This window comes from Arabidopsis thaliana (assembly GCF_000001735.4).
Source record: "Arabidopsis thaliana chromosome 1 sequence".
Classification (NCBI taxonomy): domain Eukaryota; kingdom Viridiplantae; phylum Streptophyta; class Magnoliopsida; order Brassicales; family Brassicaceae; genus Arabidopsis; species Arabidopsis thaliana.
Genome location: NC_003070.9, coordinates 10,605,226 through 10,621,871, shown reverse-complemented (window position 1 = coordinate 10,621,871; position 16,646 = coordinate 10,605,226). Strand labels below are relative to the sequence as shown.

The window sequence follows — 16,646 nt, the reverse complement described above, 5'->3', positions numbered from 1 at the left end:
GTTTGCGTAAATAACATTTTAATGTGAAAACATATCTTGTGATTGGAACAATGCGAGAAAATAATTGGTTGGAAAGATGCGCCAGATCATATTTGCTATACTCAGTAATTATAATATATAAAAAATACAGAAATGCATTTGCATTTTGCAGGTTTCTATATCATTAATGAGGTCCTCATTAATTAATACATTATAAAGAAACTTGATCACTAAATTTGATTTTTCAGTAAAGTCTTCGCATTGACCGTACGTTGCAATCCATATCCACGTTTTTTTGGGTCCAATTTTACTTGACATCTCCATCATAAAAAAAGTATCCAATTTATCTTGATGACATCTTTGACTATATGTTATTTTGTTTTAAGAACGATTATAATCGAATGCTGATTGTTGTATACATTATTTAAATATATAATCAAGTTGCATGATATCGACAACAGCATTTATTTTTATCATCTAATTTGGCTAAACTTAACATTGATACCAAAAAAAATAATAGTTTGGCTAAATGACATGATTGATGATTCACCGGAGACACGGCGTCGCATGTGTCCATGTGTCATGTCTGTACCTTCCCGGGAAATTCGTACGGAGATTCACTGCTTTTTCACTTTCGTTTGCTTTAATATTAATCTAAAGCAATAGTATCAAATTATGTATTCCGTATGGATGGATCAATTACTTCAACTAAATATCGTTTTTTTCTTTTATCAACCTCACTTTGAATTTAAACGAAACCCCTTGATTGCTAACAAATTTTATAAGTACTTGTTACTAAATATCAAATGAAAACATGCTATGTGGAGAAATTAAAATGATCAAAAATATTTTATTCACTAGTTAGTTGTCCCCAATATATGATATGTTTATATGCAAAACTTTTGAAACATTTAAAGCTTTGTCTAAAGCCTGTCTGATTTTGTTTTCCATCTTTAGTTTTCGCTGAATCACACATTTATTTTTGCATTTTCTCCATTACTTGGAGCCTTGAAAAATGAATGCTTTGAAAGCTAGTTTTTGGACTTTTACTAGTCTTCTACAATTATTTCTACATTTCAAGAAGATTCGACATAATTATACATACCAACCACAACTAATGTACTTATACACTTACATATTTCAGGAGATGTGTTACATTTCTGAGTCACCTCCCATGACATATTGACTTTAACTAAAGTCTAACGATACCTTTCTGCCATCATTAGTTTAACTTTGTTGGTGATTATTTTGTGGTCCTCTAGTCATAGAAAAGTTAATAAAAATCCGATCCGAATTCGATTTCACCGTACCTCATTGGCACATTATCTTCGAGTCATTATCATATCTTTAGCATTTTGTTTCCAAACACATTTATCACGATCGCATTAATGTCGAGAATTTTTTCCAATCAACTATCTTTTTGATAAAACCTTCTTTTAGCAAAAACTTGTCTTAAACGAATTCACTTCTATTCTTACTGAGAATTTACGGGCTCTACGTTTAAAGGCCCATAAAACAGAAATGACCCAAATCGCAAATAGGTTTTATCCCTCAAGAGTATTGTCCATTAGATCATCCCAAATTCTGTTTACAAATTCTACCGGCTTGAACCAATGTCCTTCAAAAACATTGATTCTCACACGATCCACTGAAAAAGGAATACGAACTTTATTCTAGTAACCCCAAAATCCCGAAATGTTTTGGTCTATATATTCTCTTCGACTTGGATTCTAGAACAAGTTAACGCAATTCCTTCATGCAGCCGGTATTGTCCATGTTTTATCCCTAACTTTATTCTCGTAAACAAGATTAGAAAAAATATAGTTCTTCCTTTCAAATCTAGACACATGTAACATAAGAGACCGATATACAATAATGTTTTCCTTTAGGCGATTATATATAGACTTTTCTTACAAAGGACCAGTACTTCAGTTACCTTTTCACATTCTTATATTAATTTACACTGATGACTGCAAAAAAAAGTCATCTCATCACCAAGTTTTGAAAACAAGACTCTAGTATCTCTACTACTAACAAAACTTTAAAAAGTCCTGTCTAAATTAATTTTATACTACTAGGAGCAATTCGAATCAAGTAGACGAAACTCGCGGTGATTGTGATCTGATCTGTCTATTGAACCGTTGGATGAATTCTTCGACTCGTTTGTTCAACTCCTCGTTGGACAACTTTGAAAACTCTTCAGATTCTTCTTTAACATATTCCCACTTCTCCGGAATAACCATCCATCTCGAGCAATCTGATTTCTTTCGACCATAACTTTTACGTTTGGTCGTCTCTGTATCTACGCTGAGCCTCTTTCTCCGTGGCTTATCTGATTTACTTCGCCCGTACGGTTTATTAGGGTTCACATGGTTTCTTGTGTTGCAAGCTTCTTCGCTAGCAAGAGTTTGTTCTGTAACTGGTTTGTATTCTTCCATAGCTACATCATCTCTCTGTTTCTTCTCACTCACCACTCGTACTATTTTCTCGGGAGGAGAAACGCAAATGATATCTTTCACCATCGGTTCGTCTTCTTCTTCAGGGTTCCTGAATTCGACATCTTTAGGGTTCTTGATTTCTCCATCTTTAGTGTTTTCTCGGTATGTCAAGACGGGAATCGGAGAGTAGTTATCAGCTCGGTTTCGCATCGTTGCCGCTGCGACAGTGTATTCACCGTAAAAGTCTTGACTCTCTTTATCAGAGAAGGAACCATAATCGGCGGCTATTATGAGGATGAGAGTATTGGAGATGAAGAACAAGACCTTTGTGTCTTTAAAGACCGAAGATAGTGATACTTCGAAAACGTGAAAGATCATAATGTATGTGAAGATCGGTAAGAAGATGGTAAGCATCGAAGAAGAGTAATAACGTCGTTTCTTTGGCTCGAACTTTGGGTTCTCGATCATGTACGAGGGCATTTCTGTCATTTTCACGCGTCAAGAAATGAAACGAGAGATTGAGAGATAGTGGTGAAGAGTTAATGTGGTTGTGATGACTGATGATCCTTTGTGGTGTTGTAGCCTTTATATAGAGATTCATGGCGTTGAATCATTGAGTTGAGGAGAAGTCGAAATTGCCCTTGAAATATATATTATTGTATTGATAGAGTTTTGACACGATTCTAGATTTTGTCGCGTCATTGTGATTTACGTGGAAACTAATGGGCTCTCGTATTTGAAACATCCTGGTAGGTGCCCGGCAATTCATATATAGTAATTAATATAGGATACATATCTTGTCTGCTTGAGAAATTACATTGTATAAAAATGTTATTCTAATTAAGATACAAAACTTAATTAATTCGGGAAACATATATAGTTTGTCAAGGCATCGATCACGCTCGGCTCGAGCATTGGTACAACAAGCATAATATCGACACATCATCAATAGACAGCAACACAATCATATATATCCTCGGTTTTATCTCATATATATAAAGATTAATTAATGTTTACTTGTTAATCGTCAGGTTGGTTCATACCTTTTCTAAAGTTGGAACAAAGAGCAATATTATCAACTGAAATGATTTAAGGGGAAAAAATTAATACATGCATGTATAGCACACAGATCTAGATTTGTGGAACTGAAATACCTATCAATCTATCATGATTTCTATGAAAACACCAATCGCTTCTTTATTAAAAATAAATAAATAATACATATATGCATAAAATCAGTATGAGTAACTGGACTTTAGGTAAATATTTTAGTTTCTTATGTCATACACACTTAATCATAGATATATATATGCGTGATAGCTAACTATTCTTCCACGTACTACACGTCAAAGTGAGTTACCCATTTTTAATATTGAATCATCTTGTGATTCATTATCACTTTACAAATAAAATATATGGAAATCTGGTTCAATGGGAATATGCATCACATACCTTTCGATGATAATAGCGTAACCTATGATTGTTTTCTTTAGTTACAAGTTTTGATGAAAATATCGATTTAATTATCTTCTAAACACGTATCTATAATATATAACTTACGAACAAACATATAAAGAAAAAAAAAATTATTTGGAAAGTTTTACCGGATTCACTGCAAAATAATTCCAAGAAAAAAAAAATTTGTATAAATAAATCCACCTCAATGGTTCTCAAAAGAAAAAGAAAAGAAAATATCTTCCACCGTAGCGCTTTTAGCAGTATATATTGCTAATCCAATTTTTCTACGAACATCTTGACTTTTTTTTAACTCTGGAATTACAGACACTTTCTCTAGATTATTGACTTGGTAATGAATGGATTTCTCATCACCGTAACCAACTTTTACGGTTTTACCTAGTAGACTTTTCCAATAGTTCTTATCTAAGAAATGTAAACTTGGAAGAATGAACGTGCAATATAAGAATGCATATATAGTGATGGAGTGTTAGATAGATCTGGACTAGAGCGTAAATTCCTAAATGATTGATGTTTCGACTTTTCCGGCGAATAAATTTGTTGTCCGTGGCTCATTTGGTCTATGCAATTAACATTAGTAGATTTGCGGATATTATCGAGACAATTTATTGTTCATCTATAGAATCAGTTGACGACCGAACACTTAAGTCAAAAAAATCATTTGTTACCACAAGTTTAAGATATAGAAGGCATCAATGCAATGTATTACACTTGCCACGTTGCAGCTGTATCAGCAAGTTGGTTTGTCTTTTAGTAGTCTTGTATATTTCAGTTCATTTTCTAGTCATCACCTTAGTCTTCCTTATAATTATTACTATAATTAGATATTTCCAATTAAGTCAATTTTATCATTTATGATTGACGTGGTAAAAACGAAACGCATCATATTCCATACAAATATATAAAATGATTAAAACATTTGTCGTTTTTTGCTAGATACGTGCATATCATCCCGACATCTCGAGCATCTTTTGAATATAATGTTTTTTCTTAGTTAATCTTCATATATATCATGTGACGGCTAATTAATCATTGTTGTTTTGTTGTTGCATGTTATGACCTATGTAAATATTTATAAAGTCTCCACAAGGGAACTAGAGGTTTGAATTGGTACTAAGATCACAAAATTGGTGTCTTAAATTTGAGCTCCGACTGAAAAATTAATCGAAGAATTTCTAGAACAGTAACAACGTGTATACACTTTATTGGATGTTATGCGATACCATATACTCAACGGTTTATCTATTATCCATCCATAAAACTAAATTAGTTGCTAGTAAATTTCTAAGAAAGTAACTTCTTGTTGAACTCGTTTTCTAACAATAAACAATAAATAAAGGGACTTCCGACGACAGTCTCTAGTTCACATTTTAAAGACATTCTGACAGACTCTCTAGTTCACATTATATATGTAGTTATGTCCTTAAATTTGTACGTTGGTTGGCTCTATACATGTAGTAAATGATCTTTTCCATTGTCTCTAGTTCACATTTAATTTAGTATAAGTATAATTTCTAGTGCCTTTGTTTCAACCATTGTCGTTGTAATATCACTACAACTTGTAAGTTGAGTCCTAAGTCAAATCATACATACGGTATAACCAAAACAATTAGAGTATTTTACACTCCATCGAAATTTCTGCAATTTAAAGAAGAGGTTTGAATGGAAATTTAGAATTGATATAATTTTATGATGCCTAGTGACCTACGATATTTATTAGTTTTTTTTTGTTGACAGCAAAATTATTTATTAGTTTTCATTTAAAAAAAATATAACACATGAATCTACTATCCTTAGAATAATATAGTGTCAAGAACAGATCTATATGAGGAAACGTTTTATTTTATTTTAGTTTAATTTTATAAAATAGCTCACAACCATCTTTTCAATTCAACAAATAATAAATAAACCATCTTTTCAATACTCCAATACATATTCTCAATTGGTAATTGATTTGAAATTCAACTACAAAAATGATATATAGTATTATTTATGATTTATAACTATAAATATTGACAAAATAAAATTTATAAACACAAGTGGTAAACTGGTAATTGATTTGAAATATAACTGTGAAAAAAAACAAATGTTGGACTTCGTCTTCAGTTTTTGGACCAAACCTATCTTTGATAATATTAATAGCTAAGTTTTTCTGTATAAAGTCCAAGTGTCTTACCCAAGAATTAGCTTCGTCGTGGAAGTAAGGACATTAGATATTCTGATTGATTTTTTACAAAGTCTAAAGTCGAATGGTCTAGAGGTGGTTAAGGGATCATTAAAACGCGGTAAAAGATAAATAATAATGCATATAGATGATCATGAACCGATCTATCTTTCTTTCTTTTCTTTTTTTTTGGTAAACTAAACCGATCTATCTTTGTCAATAAAGATGATTCTCGAATAAGAAAGAAGAAACATCAAAACAAGCTGCATTTATAGCTTGTGTTCTTGGTTGTGTTTATGTTCCACTTTCTAGTAACACATGAGTAGTTCATTCTCAATCGGTCAATCCTTTATTCACCATATCATTTTCATCTTTCATAATCAAAGCTCTATTTTTCTTACACAAATCACAAACTCAATAAAGTATTGAAAGAGTAACTTGTATGAGTTTAAGATAAAGAAGACAAACAATTTGTTGGCACAAAATTAAATCTGTTTGTAGCAACATTTGATGGAAACGGACTTGAAACAAAATGTTTTTGATTTTGTGTATAAGAGATATTATTGGAAGATAAAACATAATGAACAATAGATATTGAAAAAATATATTTTATATTATCAATGAGATATGAAAATAGTGGCTTGATAAACTATTAATTTATCAAAATATGATAGAATTTTAAGAACTATTTATCTGATGCCGTTAATAACTTTTTTTTTGTTTTCCAAGAGAAGAATGGAACACAAAACTCATATAAGAGAATTGATGTTTTTAAGACCTAAAAAAAAACAGACTTTAGAACATGAGAAAGAGTTGGATATCTTGTAGGCTTGTAGCCATTTGGCCCTTTTAAAGAAAACAAAACATGTATAGAAATTCGGCTAAGAGAAAATGAAATAAGACGTATGTTCGTTAAACCTACAATCTCATCTGACCACCCTGGACCTCCAAGCGTTAGTTTGTGTGAAGATGTGTATGGCTGGTTTGTTGATGTTATTAAATGCATGGGTTTCTCTTCAGCAAAGACATGGTATGTTCGAAGACCTTCAAATTTAGTGAAAGATTGGCATAATGTGGTCTGGTTTAAGGGCTCAACTCCAAAGCACGCTTTCTTGTTTTGGATAAGTCATTTGGATGAACTTTTGACTAGAAGCCAGCTAGTGTCATGGGGTTTGATGATTCCTATATCATGTTGCCTTTATAATGGACCATATGATACTAGAGACCGCCTTAAGCTAGCATGCCCGCTTCGTCTAGTCATTTGGCATTTTGCACAACGAAGACTTGGTATGATGCCGAGGAAATTTGGCTTTTGGGTGGACTTGATCACTTGGGCAAAAGGAACATCATATCACAAAGATCTCCAACTCTCATCAGGAAGCTGGTTATGCATGAGGTTGTGAGTTGTCTACGGAATCTGGAAGCAAATAAATAATATGATACCCAACCAACATGTGATAACTCCTTCAAAGGTGGATCATATTGTTCGCAACTCGATTAGAGATAGAAGAACTCGATGAAGATTCACAAACTTGATGTAACTCATGTGGTTATAGGTCTAGTTTTGTAAAGACTCAACATTTAATTCCTCAATGATATTTACATACTTATAAAAAAATTATCGGAAAAACTGTTAAGAAACCTATAAAGTGGTAAAAGGTTTTCTTGCTTGTATTCATACGGCTGAAACAGCTTATATACACATATGTTCGTTTAACCTAATATCTATGATACAACAACAGCTTGTGGGCTAAGTAAGATTAAACCGAGGCCCATATGGCCCAATACCCCCCTTCAAGGTGGAGTGTGGAGATTCCGAACACCCATCTCGACTAGAAGAGCTTCAAATGCAGTCTTCCCCAACGCTTTAGTCATGATATCGGCGAGCTGTGAAGTCGTATTGACATGTTTAGGAACAATAGTACCACGCAATATCTCGTCACGAATGAAGTGTATATCATTCTCTATATGTTTTGTGCGAGCATGATAGACCGGATTTTTGGCGAGACTAATAGCAGATAAACTATCCGAATGAAGTATCGTGGAAGCACTACAATCAATTCCCAAGGCAGGTAACAACTCCCGTAGCCATAAGATCTCACAAACTGTGTCGGCCATTGCTCTATATTCAGCTTCTGCTGAAGAGCGGGAAACGACGTCATGCTTCTTTGTTTTCCAAGAGATAGGAGATCCACCCAGCTGAATGAACCATCCAGTGAGACTTCGACGTGAAACGGGACAAGAACTCCAATCTGAATCACACCAAGCAGTGAGAACAAGAAGTGTGTTAGCTCGGAGAAAGATACCTTGGCCCGGACTGCTTTTCAAGTAACAAAGAACTCGGAGAGCAGCAGTCCAATGTTGTTCCTTAGGCTGACTCATAAATTGCGATAAGATGTGTATCGCATATGATAATTCAGGCCGTGTAACACCAAGATAGATTAGCTTGCCAATGAGACGACGATAGCGTAAAGGATCCGTAATAGGTTCCCCTTCGTCTAATGCTAGTCTGTGGTTTTGCACCATAGGGAAAGCGACCGGCTTAGCACCTAACACACCGGTAGTTGCTAGGAGATAGAGAAGCAGATTCGGGACCAAAAGAATCATCGGTAAGCAAAGGTAGTGTTCGTGGAGTAACAGGTTCTTCGGGTGCACAAGAATCTCCCAAACTAGGATCTGTGGTTGGCGAAATGGAGTCCATCGGAGACTAAATAATACCCGCACTCATCGTCTCCTCTTCATGAGGTAAACCAACTGGTTGTGAAAGATAAGGCTGTAAATCTGTTATCTCATCTTTCTCAAGCAGAGCAAAAGGAAATTCATCTTCCATGAATATTACGTCACGAGAAACCGATACTTTGCCGGTTTGAAGATCATAAACTCTCCATCCTTTTTTCGCAAAAGGGTAACCCAAAAACACAGACCGATTACTTCGAGGTGCAAATTTATCTCCTCCATGCTTTTGGTTATGAACATAACATAAGCACCCAAGAACTTGCATGTGTTCAAGTGGAGGTGGACGACCATATATCATTTCAAATGGTGTTTTACCATGTAGAAGCTTAGTTGGAGTTCTATTGATAAGATAACCCGCAGTGAGAGCACAATAACCCCAAAATTCAATGGGTAAATTTGCTTGAAATCGAAGAGCACGAGCAACGTTCAATATATGTTGATGTTTTCGCTCGACGCGACCATTTTGTTGTGGTGTACCCACACAAGACATCTCATGAACAATGCCTTTTTCAGCAAAGAAATCTCGAAGACAAATAAATTCTGACCCATTGTCGCTTCGTATCGTGCGAACATGTGTCGAAAATTGGCGTTCAACAAGTGCCAGGAAATTTTTCATATGCGTTGGAGCCTCTTGTTTGGAAGTGAGAAGGTATATCCAGACCGCACGTGAATAATCGTCAACAATGGTTAAGAAAAAACGTGAACCACATAATGCTGAGGTTCTATAAGGACCCCAGAGGTCACAATGAATCAATTCAAAAGCCATAGTAGATGTAGTATTGCTCAACGGAAAAGAATCTCTTGAATGTTTTGCTCGAATACAAATCTCACAAGTGTGTGAATCAAAAGAACTACTACTACTAGAAAACTCCAACAAATTCAATGCTTTAGAAGAAGGATGTCCTAAGCGCTTGTGCCAGAACTCCAAAGGCTGTGCATCGGACCTTTGTAATGCCGACGCAACCGCAAGACCAAGAAAAAAATACAAACCGTTTCTTTGCTCACCCGCACCAATCACCGTCCTCGAAATGCACTCCTGGACGACACATAGACGATCAGTTATCTGAAACACACAACCACTATCACGAGTCAGCTGCGAGACGGAGATTAGATGACATTTCAGCTCATCCACAAAATACACTGAAGTTAATCGTAGAGAGGAGCCCAATTGAACTGTTCCATGACGTGTCGAAGTAGTAAAACGACCATCAGGGAGTTTAATTAAAACTGGTGGCATGTCATAAATCTCATTCAAAAAATCCAGAGACCCTGTCATGTGATTAGATGCCCCGGTATCAATAATCCAAGAGTCAAGAAACAACGTACCGTTAAGACGCTCCGTCGAGGACGATTTCCTTTCTTCGAGCATCTGAACGAGTGATTTCCATTGATGATCATTAAGACCACTCAAGCCGACTCTATCAGAATCAGTGATTGTTGTAGTATGCATCGCTGAACCTGACGGATGTGAGACGACCATCCATTTGCTTGTGCACCCCGTGAATTTTCAGAAACTCCACGACCGCGTGAATGTTGAACCGGAGCTGAAGTTGTAGCACGTCCACCATTGGAGGTTTGATTCGATTTATTTCTTGGCTTCTCTACCCACCATGATGGATATCCAATCTTCTTGAAACAATTCTCATCAAAATGACCAAGCTTTCCACATAACGTACAAGTATGAGTTCGGTGATCCGCATATGGTGACTGACGGGGTTGTGTTTGAACAGCGAAACTCACACCTTCAGTTCTCTCACTGTGAAAACGACTTGCCAATTTTGACTCATCTTCTTGCTGCAAAACATTATACGCCTCTTCCAACGATGGCAATGGAACCCGAGAAAGTAGAGACGATTTGACAGTGGCATAAATCGACTCATCAAGACCCATCAAAAGCTGATGTAACTTATCTTCTTCTCTCTCTTTCCGGACCTCCTCCATTGTCTTTGCTTGTTGATAATCAGACAAACTCTTCCAGAGACTTGATAGCTCACCGTAATATTCGTCGAGGGTTGTTCCTCTTTGACGACACGTTGCCAATTCTGTCTTCAATCGTTGAACACGTTGTCCATTCTTGACACCATAACGTTTTTGTATGTGAGTCCAGAGTTCGTGGGAATCATCTAGATGTGATATCGAATCTGAGATGTTTTCTTCAATGGTCACCTTCATCCATGAAACCACCAAAGCATTGTTTGCTACCCAATCTTCAAAGTTTTCTGAATCTTCTCTTGGTTTTGGAATAGATCCATCAGCAAACCCAAACTTCTTGCGTGCGGTCAAAGCTAAACGTATGTTTGTTGCCCAAGCTTCATAGTTCGGACCTCGTAGTAAAGGTCTCGAGATTATGATTCCTGGATTGTCACCTGACGATAGATCATATGGTGAAATTGTCTTCCGATTGGTGTTAACCATTGAAGACGAGAGAGAGGAGCTCGTCGAAGAGATCGACGCTGGTGAACTCATTCTCTTTTAAGAAAAGTCTTTGTTAACCGAAGCTTAATCAAAGAATAGATCAAAGAAAAGAAGTAAATAAGCGGAATTTAATCAAAAAAACTTAGCTCAAGAGAGGTCACATCTAAGCTCTGATACCATGTTAAGAAACCTATAAAGTGGTAAAAGGTTTTCTTGCTTGTATTCATACGGCTGAAACAGCTTATATACACATATGTTCGTTTAACCTAATATCTATGATACAACAACAGCTTGTGGGCTAAGTAAGATTAAACCGAGGCCCATATGGCCCAATAAAAACTCATAACAAATCTAACATACAAAACTAAAAAAAAATAATCCACCAAAATCAAAACTAAAAAAAATAATTTCCAAAGTCAAGAAAATCGACATGTCAGCATTAGACAACAACACAATCAGCTATATACTGGATTTTATCTCATATAAAGATTAATTAATGATACCTGTTAAACCTCAGATTGGTTCATACCTTCTGTGAAATTGGAACAAAGAGCAATATCATATCCTCGATTTTATTTTAGACGATATTAATTTTAAACTCAAATGAATTCATGCATTTTGCAATTGTGTTAAGAATTAAAAAGAAGAGCAATAACGGCAATAGAAAAATGTGATAACGACGAGCATTATTCTTTAACTGACATGATCATTAAATAACATATACTTCTATATCACTACAAATCTTGAGTCTCTGAAACTGTAATAATAACACATCTGCTGATATGAGAAAGTAAAATTAACTGGAGTTTGCGTAAATATATATTTAGTTTCTTATGTCATGCAATTTTATTCATAAATATTAAGAACTGTGAGTGGGCCACGGTAATGATTACGTAATGGGTAACAAAATATACGAGTAACAAAAAATGGAAAAGAAAAGCAAAATGTCTCTGGTCTAGTAGCCACTACCGTAGCTTGGCATTTGGCAAGATTCCAAAAACGAAAATTTCACCAAAATGGAGAAACAGAAGAGAAAAAGCTTGCTATCCACGCTTATTTCTCTCCCTCTTTGAATTAAGGGTAGAGAGACTCCAAAATACATCAACTTAATTTTTGGGTTTTTCTTCTGCAATAATGTCTCGGCTTCTCTCCAAGCTCTCTCCCCTCGTAAGCTCTTTCTTGCTTTTGTGTTCTGTCTTTGTTTCATGTTTTTATTCTTCTCTTTTTGTTAAGACTTAAGAGAGCATGCTAGCTATACTTTTCTAGAAGTCTTTTATACCTAAGCAAATTGATTTGTCATAAAGAAAGAAAAAAACAAGAATAAGGATCGGATGGTTGAGATTTACTATGTTTTAGAGAAGAAAATTGATTTCATTTGTGTTATTTGTACTATGTTTAAGAGAAGAGAAATAATTTACTTTGTGTTGCTTAATTACTTTGGCAGATTCACAAGAGGAGCGTTCGTTCGTTTTCATCCTCCACGACAGGTCCCTATTTGCAGCTTAGTCTCAGTGCAAAACCCTCGTCGGAAGGCGTCGTCAACATCGGAGAAATCGTTTTGTACGACCCTGCTAAACAAGAGTTACTCAACCTTACGGACAAACCAATTCCAGAAGAAATCGTGACAGCCAAATGGATCGGAGCTTCCAAGGGATGGGCATTCTTCTTGGACACACAAGACCGTTGTGTACTCATCACCGACTCTTTGAACCCATGGGCATGCAAATCAAACCCCAAGCTCTTAACTCTGCCTCCACTTAATCCTCTGTTCTCTTGCCAAACTGATGTGATCTGGAACGTGGCAATGTCCTCTTGTCCTGATGACGATGAAGACTGGGTTGTTGGCATCAAGTCCTTGGGTGACCAGGTGAGTTTCTGTAGGCCTCGTCGAGACTTGCGTTGGACTAAGTTCCAAACCCCTTCTGACCACTTTCCAACCTCGAATCTGACGTATTCCAAGAGAGATCGGAAGTTCTACTTGCCTGGTCCTGGAGGCCATCACTTGTTATCCTACGATCTTGACTTCAACAAAGCCGACCAGCCAGAGTTCCATGAGTTGCAGTTTCGCAACTTTCCAGAGTCGTTGAAGTATGACTCAGAGCTGTCGGAGCTGTTTCCTTCTTCTTGTAGGACGGAACGCTTTGTGGAGTCACCCTCCGGAGATGAACGTTTCCTTGTCAAATGGTATATCTATATTACTTTATAGCTACTACCATATGAATTATACATGATTACTGAACCATTTATGCGTTGGTTTTTTGCATGCAGGTACGCCAAGGGTTGTTTGGCTTCTTCGAGTAAAATCACCTATGAAACGCAGAGGTTCATGGTATTTAGAGAGGAGGAGACTACGGAAGAAAGATTCATGTGTTACACTGATGACATTGGAGATTTGTGCATCTTTGTTTCAAAGAGCGAGGCTTTTTGCGTCCCGGCAAGCTCTTATCCTGGCCTTAAGCCAAACTCCATCTATTTTGTTGGCTTTGGCTTAGGTATATACGATCTTACCACCAGAAATGTCTCTATTTTTCGAGCTCCCAAAGGTGCACTGAATCAAATTGTGTCCCCTTACTGGTTTCCTCCAGCTTCTAGCTAGTGCTAGGATTGTATGGCTTTGTTTGCTTTGGTTTTACTCTTTCTCTCGACTTGCTAAGATCTAATCGATCGTTCTATGTTCCTTTTTGATTGTATTAGGAGTTTCTTATGATCAATTGAATAATTCTTCTATAAATATATTTTACATACACAATTCACTTCATTTGTTTTTTACATGAAACATTTATTTTAGCCACCAAACCATCTCTCTAATCATATTCATGGACATAAATAAAGGAAACACAACCTAAAATAGGATTCTGAAATATTGTAAGACACAAGTTACATCAGATTTATACTCCATGTGACACCAGCCAAATACCAAATGAAGTCTTCAATTTTCTCAGATTAGAAAAATATAATTATATGATCTTAGTAATCCAAACCTAAAAGAACAAACCACACAATAAGGACTAATGAAGCAACTAGAGCGCTAAGGAGAAAACGGAGGAAGCCAGTAGGGTAAATAGGGAATCCTTTTTGGTATGCCTTGGGGATATTCGTAGCAACCCATGGTTCTTTTCGTGAGATTAAGAATCGCAAACAAACGGCCATGTAAAGAGATGGAGTTAGGTTGGAGTCCAGGGCAAGAGCTAGCCTTGACGCAGAAATCCTCTCCCTTCGAAATGAAAATGCATAGATCTCCAATGTCATCTGTGTAACGCATGTTTTTCCTTCCATCTTTCGTCTCTTCCTCTCTGAACACCATTACAATCGGTGACTTGCACCAGTTACTGGTGTTTTCAGGCGAGTATTCACAAAACCTGCATATAGGTTACAAGTCAAATATATGAGTGTTTTAGTTTTTTTTTTTGTTTCAGCAAAATTCCTTAAATATTAAAATTAGGTTACCATTTGACAAGGAAACTTTCGCCGGAAGGTGACTCCACCCAATGATCCTCTCTGCCGTAGGAATCTAACTGCTTCCAGAGGGAACGTGGCATGTTGGGAAGGTTGTGCAAGACCAACTCATGGAACTTAGGCTTCTTGTCTTCCTTGAAGTTGAGATCCCAGGAGCATAAGTAGTTGCCTCCAGGAGCAAGCAAATAGAACCGTTGGTCTTTTTTAGAATACATGAGTTCTGAGACTTCCCACGACTCAAAAGGGGTTAGGATGTTAGTCCAACGAAGGTCATGACGAGGCCTGCAGAGGCTAAGCTGTCTACCCAAGAACTTGATGCCAACTACCCAATCTTCATGGTCGTCGTCTTGATCAGGAGGAGGAGAGGACATTGCCACGTTGCACACGACTTCGGTTTGGCCAGAGTACATTGGAGTAAAAAAAGGTAGATGAATCATCTTTGGTTTTGACTTGGAAGCATAGGGGTTCAAATAGTCGCTGATAAGTGCCGACCGATTTGTTCTATCGGAGAAAAGTCCCCATCCATGGGAAGCTCCCACCAACTGGGCGTCATAAAGCTCGTCGGGATATATTTTGTCCGCTGTGACTAACTTCATATCTGGTATGTTGAACAACAGGACTTGTCCGAGGTTGCCGTCCGGAGAGGGTTCCACAACGGTACAAATAGAAACACATGGGCCGGTCGTTGAGGATGAAAACGAACGAATGTTCCTACTGCTTTTGTGAATCTGCCAAGTTAAGCTACACAGAGATCAAGACCCAATCATAAGTAAATGAAGCATCTTCTCTAATTAAGCTTAGGAGCAATCTCTACCCTCCGAATCTTGTCTATCTAATCTAAAGTAGAAAAAGTAAACCATCTAATCTATAAAAAAAAATACAAGCAAAAGAAAGAACTTACGAGAGGAGAGAGCTTGGAGAGAAGCCGAGACATTATTGCAGAAGAAACCCAAAAATTAAGTTGATGTATTTTGGAGTCTCTCTACCCTTAGAGAAGAGAGAGAAATAGGTGTGGGTAGCAAGCTTTTTCTCTCCTGTTTTCCTTTTTTGGTGACATTTTCGTTTTTTTGGAATCTTGCTATATTTTTACCCATCATTATTCACAAACGATATAATAAGTTAATAACTATGTTGACTGAAAAATAAACAAGTAAACAATAAATTCTGACCCAACTATATTTATTTACACCTCTATCTTTATACTTTTAAAATTGATGAAAATGTTGTATGTAAATCTTTTTGGCCGAAATATTTTTAACAGTTGACATTTTTTATCTTCACATTTTTAACTTGCCATCTAATGATTATTCTTTTCCAACTACAAACTTATGTTCTTCCTTAGTTTTCTTTAACAATAATCAATACTATCAAATTAGTTATTCTCTATCACCACTTGCCCACTTCTTCCGTTTTCACGTACAAGTTTTCTGTATATGTCATAAATATGAATGATCAATACTATGAAATTCAAACTTTGTTATATCATTATGATGAACCAAGTGAAATGCAAACTTTGGTATATCGGGAATATGAATTTGCTTTTGGTTCGGTTTGGTTGTCAGTTTTCTTAATGAGTTGGTTTAGTAGACCTCAAATGGAAGTGAATTCGGTTACTTAGTTTAATCATCGGTTTAACTTGGTCAAATTATACGCACGGCAGCAGAATCAATTATACTATAATAGGCTTGCCAAAATGTCCCGCCATGAACCGGGAGATGTTGGTTCTATTTACACCGGCACGGTATCCTGCTAAAAAGTTCATATCTATATATATAGTGAAACCGAACAAACATAAAAATAAAAATAATATAAACCATAGAGATTAGAGGTAAAAGAGAGATAAACAAGCAGTCTTAAGCAAATTAAGGAACCATTACAACATAAGATAACTAAGAACCATTGCAACATCAATCCATAAGACTAGAGATCAAACAGAGATAAAAAAAAAAAAAAAAAAAGCGTCTAAAGCAAATTAGGGACCA

At 36.2% G+C, this 16,646-nt stretch overlaps 3 protein-coding genes and 1 pseudogene across 5 annotated transcripts; 1 reads left to right on the top strand and 3 right to left on the bottom strand.

Moving 5' to 3' along the window:
• Positions 1-1,804: 1,804 nt before the first annotated feature.
• Positions 1,805-2,979, bottom strand: AT1G30190 (cotton fiber protein). The gene has a single exon (NM_102758.2). It carries the CDS (start codon positions 2,904-2,906, stop codon positions 2,070-2,072), a length of 837 nt encoding a protein of 278 aa, NP_174310.1. The 5' UTR covers positions 2,907-2,979; the 3' UTR covers positions 1,805-2,069.
• Positions 2,980-7,858: 4,879 nt separating this feature from the next.
• AT1G30180 lies at positions 7,859-11,187 on the bottom strand (annotated as a pseudogene; the record flags this gene model as incomplete). The annotated part of the gene is made up of 1 exon: positions 7,859-11,187.
• Positions 11,188-12,253: 1,066 nt separating this feature from the next.
• Positions 12,254-13,984, top strand: AT1G30170 (hypothetical protein (DUF295)). The gene is made up of 3 exons (NM_102757.3): positions 12,254-12,375; positions 12,653-13,392; positions 13,477-13,984. Exons 1-3 carry the CDS (start codon positions 12,343-12,345, stop codon positions 13,802-13,804), a joined length of 1,101 nt encoding a protein of 366 aa, NP_174309.1. The 5' UTR covers positions 12,254-12,342; the 3' UTR covers positions 13,805-13,984.
• AT1G30160 (hypothetical protein (DUF295)) lies at positions 13,928-15,713 on the bottom strand. 2 transcript variants are annotated; one of them, NM_102756.5, is made up of 3 exons: positions 15,566-15,713; positions 14,656-15,405; positions 13,928-14,567 (listed from the first exon to the last, which is right to left on the bottom strand). In NM_102756.5, exons 2-3 carry the CDS (start codon positions 15,258-15,260, stop codon positions 14,237-14,239), a joined length of 936 nt encoding a protein of 311 aa, NP_174308.1. In that variant the 5' UTR covers positions 15,261-15,405; positions 15,566-15,713; the 3' UTR covers positions 13,928-14,236. The 2 variants fall into 2 exon arrangements, with proteins under 2 accessions (NP_174308.1, NP_001031113.1); NM_001036036.2 differs by having other exon boundaries at positions 14,656-15,392.
• Positions 15,714-16,646: the final 933 nt, after the last annotated feature.

Coding starts and splice junctions, on each gene's coding strand:
- AT1G30190 (NM_102758.2), bottom strand. CDS start 2,906: ATGACAGAAATGCCCTCGTACATGATCGAGAACCCAAAGTTCGAGCCA.
- AT1G30160 (NM_001036036.2), bottom strand. CDS start 15,598: ATGTCTCGGCTTCTCTCCAAGCTCTCTCCTCTC. Junction 15,393..15,565: donor TCTCCAAGCTCTCTCCTCTC/GTAAGTTCTTTC, acceptor TTAACTTGGCAG/ATTCACAAAAGCAGTAGGAA. Junction 14,568..14,655: donor GAAAGTTTCCTTGTCAAATG/GTAACCTAATTT, acceptor ACCTATATGCAG/GTTTTGTGAATACTCGCCTG.
- AT1G30170 (NM_102757.3), top strand. CDS start 12,343: ATGTCTCGGCTTCTCTCCAAGCTCTCTCCCCTC. Junction 12,376..12,652: donor TCTCCAAGCTCTCTCCCCTC/GTAAGCTCTTTC, acceptor TTACTTTGGCAG/ATTCACAAGAGGAGCGTTCG. Junction 13,393..13,476: donor GAACGTTTCCTTGTCAAATG/GTATATCTATAT, acceptor TTTTGCATGCAG/GTACGCCAAGGGTTGTTTGG.